At 41.0% G+C, this 13,874-nt stretch overlaps 1 protein-coding gene across 1 annotated transcript in view; it reads left to right on the top strand.

The window, feature by feature from the left end:
- Positions 1-13,874, top strand: part of LOC133365414 (sodium channel protein type 5 subunit alpha-like) — a 60,733-nt gene that overhangs the window by 3,689 nt on the left and 43,170 nt on the right. Inside the window, exons 4-7 of the mRNA XM_061587250.1 lie at positions 2,016-2,213; positions 6,264-6,327; positions 9,240-9,384; positions 11,241-11,435. Of these exons, the coding sequence (XP_061443234.1) occupies positions 2,016-2,213; positions 6,264-6,327; positions 9,240-9,384; positions 11,241-11,435 (602 nt within the window). The remainder of the gene's footprint in view (positions 1-2,015; positions 2,214-6,263; positions 6,328-9,239; positions 9,385-11,240; positions 11,436-13,874) is intronic.

Raw genomic sequence — 13,874 nt, 5'->3', positions numbered from 1 at the left:
GGGAAAGTCCTGTCTCAGTAACCTATTAGAATTCTTTGAGAGTGTCAACAAGCATATAGATAGAGGTGATCCAGTGGACATAGTGTACTTAGACTTTCAAAAAGCGTTTGACAAGGTACCTCACCAAAGGCTTCTGAGGAAGCTTAGCAGTCATGGAATAAGAGGAGAGGTCCTCTTGTGGATAAGGAATTGGTTAAGAAGCAGAAAGCAGAGAGTAGGAATAAACGGACAGTTCTCCCAATGGAGGGCTGTAGAAAGTGGAGTCCCTCAAGGATTGGTATTGGGACCTGTACTTTTCAACTTGTTCATTAATGACCTAGAATTAGGAGTGAGCAGTGAAGTGGCCAAGTTTGCTGACGACACTAAATTGTTCAGGGTTGTTAAAACAAAAAGGGATTGCGAAGAGCTCCAAAAAGACCTCTCCAAACTGAGTGAATGGGCAGAAAAATGGCAGATGCAATTCAATATAAACAAGTGTAAAATTATGCATATTGGAGCAAAAAATCTGAATTTCACATATACGCTTATGGGGTCTGAACTGGCGGTGACCGACCAGGAGAGAGACCTCGGGGTTGTGGTGGACAGCACGATGAAAATGTCGACCCAGTGTGCGGCAGCTGTGAAAAAGGCAAATTCCATGCTAGCAATAATTAGGAAAGTTATTGAAAATAAAACAGCCGATATCATAATGCCGTTGTATAAATCTATGGTGCGACCGCATTTGGAATACTGTGTACAGTTCTGGTCGCCTCATCTCAGAAAGGATATTATAGAGTTGGAAAAGGTTCAGAAGAGGGCAACCAGAATGATCAAGGGGATGGAGCGACTCCCTTACGAGGAAAGGTTGCAGCATTTGGGGCTTTTTAGTTTAGAGAAAAGGCGGGTCAGAGGAGACATGATAGAAGTGTATAAAATTATGCATGGCATTGAGAAAGTGGATAGAGAAAAGTTCTTCTCCCTCTCTCATAATACTAGAACTCGTGGACATTCAAAGAAGCTGAATGTTGGAAGATTCAGGACAGACAAAAGGAAGTACTTCTTTACTCAGCGCATAGTTAAACTATGGAATTTGCTCCCACAAGATGCAGTAATGGCCACCAGCTTGGATGGCTTTAAAAAAAGATTAGACAAATTCATGGAGGACAGGGCTATCAATGGCTACTAGCCATGATGGCTGTGCTCTGCCACCCTAGTCAGAGGCAGCATGCTTCTGAAAACCAGTTGCCGGAAGCCTCAGGAGGGGAGAGTGTTCTTGCACTCGGGTCCTGCTTGCGGGCTTCCCCCAGGCACCTGGTTGGCCACTGTGAGAACAGGATGCTGGACTAGATGGGCCACTGGCCTGATCCAGCAGGCTCTTCTTATGTTCTTATGTTCTTCTTATGTTCCCCTGCTCACAGCACACCTTACAATAGTTGGACTTTCCAATAAGCATAGACCATTTAAGAAGGATGCAGACAAACTGGGGTGGGTTCAGAGGAGGGCAACAAGGATGATCAGGAGACTGGAGACAAAACCCTATGAGGAGAGACTGAAAGAACTGGGCACGTTTAGCCTGGAGAAGAGAAGACTGAGGGGAGATATGATAGCACTCTTCAAGTAAATGAAATGATGCCACATAGAGGAGGGTCAGGATCTCTTCTTGATCGTCCCAGAGTGCAGGACACAGAATAATGGGCTCAACCTGCAGGAAGCCAGATTTAGGTTGAACATCAGGAAAAACGTCCTAATTTAATGTTAGAGCAGTATGACAATGGCACCAATTACTTAGGGAGGTGGTAGGGTCTCCAACCCTGGAGGCATTCAAGAGGCAGCTGGACAGCCACCTGTCGGGTATGCTTTTACCTGGATTCCTACATTGAGCAGAGTTTGGACTTGATGACCACATAGGCCCCTTCCAACTCTACTGTTATATCATTCATTTCCTTAAGGATAGTGGCTGAGAAACATGATCAAAATGGGGAACAGTTTTTGCTCTCCATTATCAGCCTGTATAATGTTGATTTTTCTGTTCATAGGGCTGAAAGTCATTATTACCTCACTCCTTCAGTCTATCAAGAAACTTGCCAATGTGATGCTCCTGACAGTTTTCTTCTTGGCTGTCTTTGCCCTAGTTGGCCTCCTACTCTTCATGGGCAACTTAAAATATAAATGTGTTCATAATTCTTATCTTAATGTGAGTGTCAACCAGGATTCATGCATGCCAGAGGATCCAGGTAAATTGTTTTCCCTACACCTGCTTAAAATAAGTTGTATACCATTGTCAACATCTTTAACATATTGCTCGCAGAACTCTGTTGCTGTTTGTACTGCCAAAATGGTGTTTTCCTTGCAGATGGTTGGGTGAACAGATTTGTCCATATTGAAAAAAGCCTATTCTTAAACTGGCATTTATAAAACAATATAATGGCACCTCCTGCCCAGGCTTCTGTGTGGTTTTGAAGTTTCATCAAACCATGCTGAGTCAGATCTACCCTTTACATTTTGCTAGCATCCGTACTTATTTACAGTACTTATCTGTACTGCATTTATTATTTGAATTTATATCCTGCCCTTCCTCCTGAAGGAGCCCAGGGCAGCAAACACATCAACATGACATTTTAATAGCAATAGCAAAAAAAAAAGGCAATCGAAAAACAATTGCACATAAAAACACTCTAAAAACAGTTATAGATAAAAATATTCCTCCATCCAGTGATCTCTGGATTGCTAAGAACAGTCTCCTTCAGACATCAAATGCATGGGTAAATAGAAATGTTTTTAAGTTCCTCCTGAAAATCAATAATCAGGGAGGCCGATGCACATCACTGGGGAGGGCATTCCACAAAGGAGGAGCCACCACTGAAAAGGCTCTGTCATGGGTCAACATCAGTCAAGCAGCCCCAGTGACGGCACCACCCACAAGGCCTCACCTGCCAATTGTAGGGTCCAAAATGGTTGATATTGGGGAAGGCATTCTTTTAGGTACTTGGATCCTAGTCCCTTTAAGGCTTTATATTCTAGGCCTAACACCTTGAATTAGGCCTGGTAGCTCACTGGTAGCCAGTGCAATGCTTTCAGGACCGGTGACACATGGTACTATCGGGCTTGTGCAAGGTCTTCTTCTTCTTCTACTACTACTACTACTACTACTAATAATAATAATAATAATAATAATGCGGTCATAAGGCTTGGGCTGAACTCTGTACCCACTTACCTGGGAATAAGCCCCACTGAAATCAGTAAGAATTTTCAGTAGACATGTATAAGATTGCACTGTTAACCAGTTTCAAGATCATTTGGTCCAGTTCCTTTTCCTGACATCTCTCTCATTAAATCATGAATGGAGATGTGTATTTTATTTAAAAGATCTTTAACCTGTGTTTCAGGACACAGTACCCTCATAGGGCAGCTTAGGATACTCAAACCCAGGAAACGTATGAAAATACAATTACAACACACACACACATACACACCAGCAGCACAATTTAGCCATGTACAGAGTTGAATAAATGAGTTGTATTCAACTAAGTCCTACTCAGAGCAGACCCGTTGAAATTAATGAATCCAAGTTAGTCATGTCTATTACCTTAAATGGGTCTACTCGCAGTAGGACTAGTATTAAATATTGCCCAATGTATCTTCAGAGGATTATTTGTTGTCGTTTGAAGACGTGGGTTCCAAAGATGTGGAGCCTGGGGTTTGACATCTGTTGATAATGGGCCTGCCCTCCACTCTTGTTTTTTTCTGTCTGATATGAGCTGTAAGACTTTAAGACAGAGAGACCACAAGATTTAGTGGACTGGAACTCATCAGATGTATATTATTGGTGTTTCTCTTTATTTTGCACATGTACATGTGGGTTTTTGTCACTATGTAGAGCACATTGCTGAATTACTGTTCTTTGTCATCTCAGTTCTCTCCTCAGGAATAAACTAGACTTCATTTTGAGATCTACCTGTGCTGTGGCAATGTCCCCCTTTCCCTGACAGCCCTTGAGCTCCATCACACATTGTTCTAGAGGGCCCTGATCCTCTGGAGAGATTTTTTTTGGGGGGGGAGTGACTATAGCTACAGGAAGGAGAAGGGATTGATAAATTTTCCTTGTCTTTGGATAATTTGCTATATAATATTTTTACACTCAAAACGGCTTACAGCAAGACAACAATGGATATACGTTATGAAGAGAACAACCCCACCTCCACCCCATAGTCAACATTTTCTATCAGAAAGGAATCTGGATTTCAATGTTACATTAAGCTTTCAAAGTCCTCCTCCCACAATGTTCAGCAAACAAAACAAACATCCCATCTTCAAGACCACCTCCACCAAGTGACTGAAAGAACCTCTGCTAAGGAGGAGAGTGGTAACTAATGTGACTAGCATCCATACCAGGGAAACCAACCAGCTAGGGAAACATTTTTCATGTTGGTGAAATTTTCAACAGAATCCAGTGGGGCGTTTTGTTGTTGTTGCTTCTTCCGCATGATTTCCATTTTTAAAAAATGAAAAGTTATTCAAAAGAAGCAACCTGTATTAAAGGTAACTCTGGATATCAAATGGAAAGGACAGAGACTGTAGTCTTAACAATTAGCCATTTCATTATCCTCGGAAAATGAAGCTGAATGGAGAATGACTGTGTGGAATTCAGGGATGAGCCAGTCACTCCGTTCAATATGAGACAAGATAAATAATGGGAATATTTCTTGATATGAAAAGAAATGGTGGTGGGAAATCAGGTCACTCATACCAATTATACACACACACACGTTTGCTCTACAAAAGTGAATGATTGCCTACACACATACTGCACGTACAGACCACACTTACCCATGCACATTCTCACCACACAGGGACATTTACCAGACATACAGCTCACACACTCATCAGAAATGCAGTCAGACTGCACTCCCTCCCTCACACACAGAGAGTCAAATACACATATACTCATACAAACACACATGCAGACCAGGCAGGCTGCTTTTTTTCTTGCAGTGGAAAGGGAATCCATATATGGGTTGTCTCTCCCACTCACTCCATGAGGCAAGATACGCAAACTGATGACACTTACCCTGAGAGTAGGAGGAGACTCACCTCAGTTCCTTCTTGCCTAGCTCCCAGAGAAGGTCCTTGACAACTTCGTTGTCTCCTTCACGGGCTTGGCATCTTCTAGTTTCTGACTCTGTCTCTTTTCTCCTTAAGAGGGGAGGAGATTAGACTTCACTTATTGAGCTTAGTCCTTCTAGCTTTGGCATGAGCAGCCTGGCCTTATCTGCGGACTCCTCTGATGAGTCAAGAGGAACCCAACCCATCCATGGTGGTGGTTCTGCCTCTGGAGCAATGGCATTCTGGCAGGATCAGAGAAACCCCAAGAGGAGAGTCAGGACCCCACTAAGATGAAGGATGATACTCTGGTGAGGCGGGGGTATGAGCCTTCATCTAGTCCTGTGTCCCCCCCCCATGATCAGAGGCAAAGCCCCTACTCCACAAGGAGTGCTGTTTCCTCTGCTGCCTTTGGGACCACTGCTCTTTTGAGGGACGTTTGCTGAGCAGCCACCCGGAGTTCGGTCTTGACCTATGTGAGGCACTACAAACTTAGTGTGCTTGCATCAGCTGAAGTGTCCTTCAGCAGGCAGGTATTGCAGCAATAGGGGGGACAGGGCTCAGTACAGCTCAGCCAACTAGGGGATCCCTGGATCTATCCTATCCATGGGTCTCCTCCATTGCAGGAAAATAGAATGTTGGACATATTGTGATAAGGTCATTTTCTGCAGGGGATGGAGCAGATCAGACCTTCTCAGTGCTGTGTTCGGTTCAATGTAAGTAGTTAAACGATAGGGGAAGGGTTAGGGCTGTGTTCCCTGTTTTTGTTATTTTCTGCTCTTGTTTCATTCACTTCTCTTCTACTCGCCAGTTGCCTTGCCATGATAGCGTACTATTCTGTCAGCTGTGGCGCCTGCAAAGTGAGGAGGACTGCCCTCCCACTCTTTGGTTGTCTTCCTGCCTAGTAGAGCAAGTGGGAGGGACAATCATGCCTAAACACCCTCAAACCCTGCAGAAAATGACCTTATAACAGAAATTCCAACATTTTAAGATCCCAATTAGATTGGGAGATAAAGCTGCAGGAGTTGGTGGGCTACTTTGCGTGGCTTGGGAGGTGGGATCTGGCCTGCAGACCGCAGGCGAGTCACCCCTGGTATAGAGTTGGTTATCCAGCTGATAACTGTGCCCATTGAATCTTAATGGAGGAAGATACTTCAAATAACTTCTTTTACTTTTGCTTCCAGAAATGTACCAGAAAGTGAAAGACTCTTCTGACATATTGCTGTGTGGATACACGTCAAATGGCACGTAAGTGTAGCTGAGAGCCAAACTAGACAGGATGTTAATTGGATTAATGTAATTAGTTTTAAAAATTTAAATAGTAGCTGTGGGTGATTGGATGGGTTCATCATGGCCCCCTGTGCTAGTGAAAATCGCCCCTCCTCAAGCTGCTGTTCTATATAGATTAGGGATAGAAAAACCTGTCAATTTCAGTTCTCTCAGTTTCTCATTTTTCCAATCTTAAATTCAGTTTTCCACATTTCTGCAGCAATTTGTGATTTTTTTAAAATCCTCATGAAAATTCTGCAGCATTTTGCTGCGAATTTCACCAAGTAAACACATTTTTGTAGGCAGTTTTCACTAATGTATACATTTTTGAAAACACTTTCATGTCATATAATGCATTTTTGTATGTTGTTTTCACTCATATGTTCGTTTTTATGCACTTTCTCCTAACATCCAGTTTTGTAAACATTGTTTCGCAAACTATATTGTGAAATTCAAATAAGGGTGAATTTCAGAGGATAGCTATGTTTTGGTTCTCATACAGTTTTTGAAAGTGCAAATTTGAGAGATGCAAACTGAATCGAATTTCTTGCCCATCCCTAACGTAGACGGAGGAGGATATCCAGAGTGGATTTTCTCTTCTTCCTCATTCTCAAAGGCAGAGTTTATTCAGAAGGAGAACCCCCCCAGGGCCGGTCCCTGCCTGCTGTTGAGACAAAGCTGTCTAATCCAAACTTCATCCAAGAATGTGCCTTCATTGGCCTAATTAGCATAGGGACAGAACTCTACTCCGTATGCCAGTTCTTAGATAGCCAGGGAGGGAAGTGAGCCAATCATAAGAACATAAGAGAGCCCTGTTGGATCAGTCCAATAGCCCATCATCCTGTTCTCACAGTGGCCAACTAGTCTTTGGATCCAGAGACATCTTCAGGCAAACAGAAGTAGGTAAACAAGACCATGCATGATAAAAAGTACTTCTGCCTAGAGTGGGCCTCCCCCTGCCTCACAGCTTCCCCTAACTCCAGGGCAGCTGCCTCAGCAGCAGCAGATCCAAGTCAAGGCGATGATATAGGCAGCAATGTGGAGTTTTGCCTCCATGCCTCATTGGTTGCAGGCATTCAGAAGGTCTGCACTGTGGCACCTTGCCTCCTTGCTCTTCCTGTTACTGAGCAGAAGCTGCTGCTGTCCTGTCCTCGGCTCCCCTCTGGTTGGAGGAAGGAAGCAAAAGAAACCTTGCACCTTTAAAAAGAAGTGCCCTCTGTGCTTTGCAGAGGGCCGTTTTGGAGAAGCACTACAGGCTTCGCTGCCAGGAAAGGGCCAAGGGAACGGATCTAGATATCCACATAATCAAGGTTTCCCACTGACAAATTTCACACACACACACTGGCCCCAATAGTAGATGGATCTGGCTTCTGGAAAGGGATCAGAAACAGAAGAATTCTACTGGATCAGATCTCACAAAGCCCAACCTGATGCTTCTGTCGATCACCCTCTCCCACTGTGGTTTTCCAGCAACTGGGATGCATAGGCATGCTGCCTCCAATCCCCAAGGTAGTACAGAGCCATCATGACTACTCATTGTGTCAGAATGTAAGACAAACCTTCCAAAGGGCAACAGACTTTCCAAGCATCCAGGACAGATGTGGGGAACCTTTGGCCCTCCGGATGTTGCTGAGCAACCCCAGCGAGCATGGTCAATGGCCAGAGAAGATAGGAGTTGGAGTTCTGCAACATCTGGAGGGCCGAAAGTTCCCCACATCTACCCTAGTCTGCAAGTGAGCCTTCACAAGAGGCTATGCCCAAACACACAAAAAAGTCTCTGCCCTTTTCTTGGCTAGCTGCAAGTAAGATTGCACAGTCCTCACCTTCATCTTTTCATTAGAGGAGCAACACAGCGGAATTCACAAACAGTGCACAGGTTCCCTCATGGGATCTCTGGAAGCGTGCTAGTTTACAAACCCATTGAGCCACTGAAATAAGTCTCTTCAGATCACGTTCCTTATCACAATTGCATCTGCCAGGTAAGTGTTAAAGCCTAGGAATATTGCCCATTAAGAAACATCTCTGTATATTCCACAGCACCAGGGTGGTCCTTCATCCAGACCTTTCTGCCTCCACCCCTACTAGCAGCTGTTCCCTCTTGGACTTAGGGATAGGATGGACCAGTCTCTGTCCTATGCCTTTAACAGCTTTCTCTGCACTTAAATATTAGCCAATAAAACTTTTCCATAGCGGGGGCACAGACATTGCTACCCATCATAGGGACCAGTCAAAATGTTGACAATTCTGGATTGGTTTGATTTGAATAAATTAATAAACCTTGTTCTGAGTTGATGTTGAGACTGGAACAAAACCAAGCACTTAGGTATGTTTGAGAAAGATATGAATGGCCAGTTTCACTAAACCATTGGGTTGTGAGTAGGAATTGGTGAGCATTACAATTCAGTTTGCATTTCAAGCAGAATTTATCAAATCTGCATTTTCCGAAACAATATGAGAACTGAAGCACATCCATCCTTTGATATTTGCACATATTTTAATTTTGTGATGCAGTTTGCCAACCAAATAATGTTTCAAAAATGCACATAGGAGAAAGTGTGCATAAAAATGAATATATGAGTGAAAATAACATACAAAAATGCATTAGCTGATGAGCAATGCAAAGATGTGTACAGTAGTCAAGACTCCCTACAAAAACCTGTTTATTAGGAGAAAGTTGCTCTAAAATGCTGGAGAATTTTCATGAGGATTTTAAAAAAAAATTAACTAATTGCTGCAGAAATGTGGAGAACTGAGCTTAAGATCAGAAAAATGAGAAACTGAGAGAACTGAAGTTGACAGACTTTCCATCCCTAGTTGTGTGGTATGCAGTAAGAGAAATCTTTTACTTAAAAGTTATTGAGATAACATAATGTGCAATCTTTTATTAATAGCTCTGAATGTCAAACTGGCTATTTTTGTCGAAAACATGGGGGAAATCCTGACTATGGGTACACAAGTTTTGATCATTTTGGCTGGGCCTTTCTTTCATTGTTCCGACTGATGACACAAGACAGCTGGGAACGTCTTTATCGGCAGGTAAAACCTTTTTTATTTTATTTTTTTATTGATGAGACTGTTGCGTGTAATTTTTAGAATGTGGGATGATGTAAATATTTTTTCATACTGTCTTAATACTCTGTTTTATATTTCTTAATGCCCAATTTGATATTTATCTTCATTAGTTTACTTTGATCTGAATGGAAAGCATTGTCAGATTTGGCAATCTGTATAATCCCAGTCAATGGTTATTACCTTTATTCTTCTTATTTTTATTTTTCCTTTTACATCTGTTTGAAACATTACTAATATATTTTTAAATCTCATTTGTTTTATCCTCCACGCTGTGAAAAGAAATTGCTTTTCTTATAGCCAAAAGTATTAATCAATGTACTGTATTAGTACTTTATTAATTAATACATTAATTAATATTAAGCCCCTCTACGAGTGCTTCCTCAAAATGAAATTCAGAACGTGTCAAGGAGGGAGGGGGCCTTTTTGGCAGGGGCCCCTCATCTGTGGAATGCTGTTCCTAAACAAGCTCACATAGTGCCTTCACACAATCCTCTCAGCAGGCACTCTTGGTGTTATAGTCCATGTCTCATCAGGACAGACAAAAGGAAGTACTTCTTTACTCAGCGCATAGTTAAACTATGGAATTTGCTCCCACAAGATGCAGTAAAGGCCACCAGCTTGGACGGCTTTAAAAGAAGATTAGACAAATTCATGGAGGACAGGGCTATCCATGGCTACTAGCCGTGATGGCTGTGCTGTGCCACCCTAGTCAGAGGCAGCATGCTTCTGAAAACCAGTTGCCGGAAGCCTCAGGAGGGGAGAGTGTTCTTGCACTCGGGTCCTGCTTGCGGGCTTCCCCCAGGCACCTGGTTGGCCACTGTGAGAACAGGATGCTGGACTAGATGGGCCACTGGCCTGATCCAGCAGGCTCTTCTTATGTTCTTATGTTCTTAACAATAAAGGGCAACTGCCATTTGTCAGTGTCAATATGCCGTCTACCATACCATCCATCACCGATTTTGTGGTTGATGGGTGTGTGTGTATCGACACATATAGCATTCTTGTGGTGAGCTCAGCCCACAGTATGGTGATCTTGGAGAGGGTCTTTTCTGTTGTGTGTTCCCCACATCCCACCCACCCAAGGGACTCGGGAATTCCCTTCCCATGGAAGCCTGGCTGGCAGAGACTGATGGGCTTCTACTGGCAGATTAAAAAAAAATCTCCCTGGCCTTTGGAACAAACTAGTAGCCACCGGTGGTTGGTTGGTCTCCTGCTGTTGCGCTATTACTGTTTTATGAATTGGATGGTTTTAACATTTGTTTTTATTCTTTGCACATTGCATTGCTGAAAACCTGCCAGGAACCATGTTGGCATGATAAAGGGTGTTCGGCAAGTTTGGAGAAATAAATAATAAATTTAAAATCCTAAGTAATGTAAAAGTTAGAATAATTTTTCAAACTAGGGAGCAGAATACAGAGGAGGAGACTTACAGACTCTTGAGTCAGGTTTCATAGTTTGGGTGTGGCCATAGAGTCAATTCTCTAATACATCCCGACCAATCTACCCTCAGCTGAGGAATGGACAGATCTGATTAAATTTTGTCTTGTGTATTTTGCGGACAAAATACCGCAAAGACGGTTCCTTTCTGTTCAATTAATACTTATTCATACTGGCAGTATGCACAAAATTCTCTAATGCAAAAAGAAAAAGTACTTGCATTTATGAGGTAGTCTGAATGATACATTTAAACATACAAAAATATAAAAATATATAGCTCAGGGGTTTTTTAACACTATTTAGCAGCTTAGCTAGAAAGCATAGTGGCTGCCACACAGATTGAAATGGGGTTGGAAATATCCCTGTTATTTTGTGCTTTACAGGTTATCAGAACATCTGGGAAAACCTATGTCATCTTTTTTGTGATAATCATCTTTCTGTGCTCATTTTATCTATTTAATTTAATCCTGGCTGTTGTAACAATGGCATATGAAGAGCAAAACAAGGCAACACTTGCACACACAAAGGCAAGGGAGATGTTGCTTCGTGAAGCAAAAGAATTACTAAGGAAGGAAAAGGTTTGTAATTTTGTTTTAAAAAAGGATAATATATTAAGCCTAATTGCCTTTATATTTGTTGCTCTTGTTAACAATGGAAATAAAATGTGTATAATTCTATTGTTGAAACTTCAGCCATAATCATAATACTTCATAATACTAATACATAATGAGCTCTTCTGGGAGGAAGGGGAGAATATAAATTTAATTAATGAATATAAATGTAAATATAAATATAATAATGATGACAACAACAACAATAACAATACTTAATTATTATTGATGAAGTTCCAACAATAGAATTTAATACTTAATAATTATTAAATTTCTGTAGTGGAAGTGGAAAAATATTGCAAACACTACCATATGAATAAAATGAAATATGTTAATGGATTTAACAATCAAACAGTATTATTACTGTTGATTAAATTTATATCCTGCCCTTCCTCCTAAAAGGAGCCCAGAGTAGCAAACAAGTGATAAAACAATCTTAAAACATCTTAAAAACAGTTCCAATACAGATGCAGACTGGGATAAAGATCTCTACTTAAAAGGCTTGTTGGAAATAAATATTCTGTTTAGGGCAGAGCTAGACGTTGTTGCTGAGACAATGTTTCCAATAGTGCTAAATGTTCACAAGTTGCTATAATGGGACTCACATTTCTTACATACATGTAAAGAAGCCTATGTGTTGCAGTGGTTGGAAGATTCTGCTATTTGGTCTCAGAGGAAGTCTCTCCCCATGCTAACTACCTTCAAGCAGAACAGGCTTGCACAAAATAAGACTAGTATTTCCTCACCTTGATTACTAGTCATGCACTAATTGTGTTTACTTGAACATTGTCTATTTCAGGAATTGGCTTTCAAAAGGCAGGTTGCCTCATCAGATGAAAACCCTGAAATGCCAAATGTAGAATCCAATAAGAAGAAGGAAAGAAAAAGCAAGAGGAGAAAGCAACACAAAGGCCCAGAGCCCAAAACCTATGGGGAAGATGAAACCATGTTTTATGCACCACCTGATAAAAGTCAAAAGGAGCTTGTAAGTTTTAGTGGCAACAACTTTCCTGGCTCATTTGTATATGTGAACATAGAAGGGAGTGCAAATGGATCAGTGTTGTACACGAAAGTTTAACTTAAGGGCAATTTGAATATAGGAAGAGTTGAAGGGGGCAACAATTGTAAATACTGAGCTGAAAAGAACCTCTCCTCACTAAAATCAACATTCATCTTATTCTTACAATACTGAATTCAATTTTTTGCTTCAACATCTTCATTTTATCTCAGAATCCATTTGTACCCCTTCACACCTGTTTCTGAAAATACCTGATATCATTGGTACTAATTTTGCTCCTTTATTTAACCAAAACAAACATCTGCTAATTCAGTTGCATGTTAGTATTTGAAAGCTATTGCATGTCTCCTGTCAAATACTGAACACTATTATGCACCAGCTGCCTTCACATTTTAAACACTATCACAGGCGTGAGGAACGTTTGGCCTTCCAGACGTTGCTCAACTACAGCTCCCATCAGCCCCATCAGGAAGGGCAATGGCGTGGTGATGGGAATTATAATTCATCAACATTTGAAGGGCCAAAATTCCCCACAACTGTTGTGTCAGCTATTACATACTGTTAAATAATGAATGCATTTTGACATAATGTCAAAGATTATTGGATGTAAAACACTATTGTATGTACTCCAATCTATGAGTAATAGGAGATCTCAGGGGTCCCAGTGTATACCTTTGGTTTGGTCCTTGAAATGAATGTCACTGGAGGTAGATGTTGTTTTCTGTGATAAAAGAAATAGAAGAAAATATTGAAGCTTCAAATAACATGCATATAATTAAGCAATCATTATGGCATGTAAAACTAGCAATGCTTTTAACTATTATTCAACTCCACTTTGATTTATAAGCTAGAACTCCCACCAGCTCCAACTTGTTAAAAGCTTATATAAATGCTACAATTACATAGCAACTTAAGCTAAATAATAAGAAAAATGAAAAAAGACATATTATAGCTACCTATCCAAGCAGGATTTTAAAGGAATAAGGTTCTGTAAACTCAGGAGGGAATTGAGAATTGAATTCAGGATCCAGTGAATAAGATCCAGAAAGTCCAGAAGTAAAGGGAAAGGTAAAAAGAAGAAAGGTGTTTAAGCCTTACCAAGGAATAGGCAAAAATATAGAAAGAATAATTTTATTTATTTATTTATTAAATTGATATCCCACCCTTCCTCCCAGAAGCAACCCAGGGCAGCAAAAAAGTGCTAAAACACTAAAAACATCTTTAAAAATCTTAAAAACAAAACATCTTTAAAAATCTTAAAAACAAAACATCTTTAAAAAATCTTTTCAAAAATCTTTTCAAAACATCTTCAAAAACAATTCAAACACAGATGCTAATTGGGATAAGGTCTGTACTTAAAAGGCTTGTTGAAAGAGGAAGGTCTTCAG

Source organism: Rhineura floridana, chromosome 10 (genome assembly GCF_030035675.1).
Source record: "Rhineura floridana isolate rRhiFlo1 chromosome 10, rRhiFlo1.hap2, whole genome shotgun sequence".
Lineage (NCBI taxonomy): Eukaryota > Metazoa > Chordata > Lepidosauria > Squamata > Rhineuridae > Rhineura > Rhineura floridana.
This window is presented reverse-complemented; position numbering and strand designations above follow the sequence as displayed.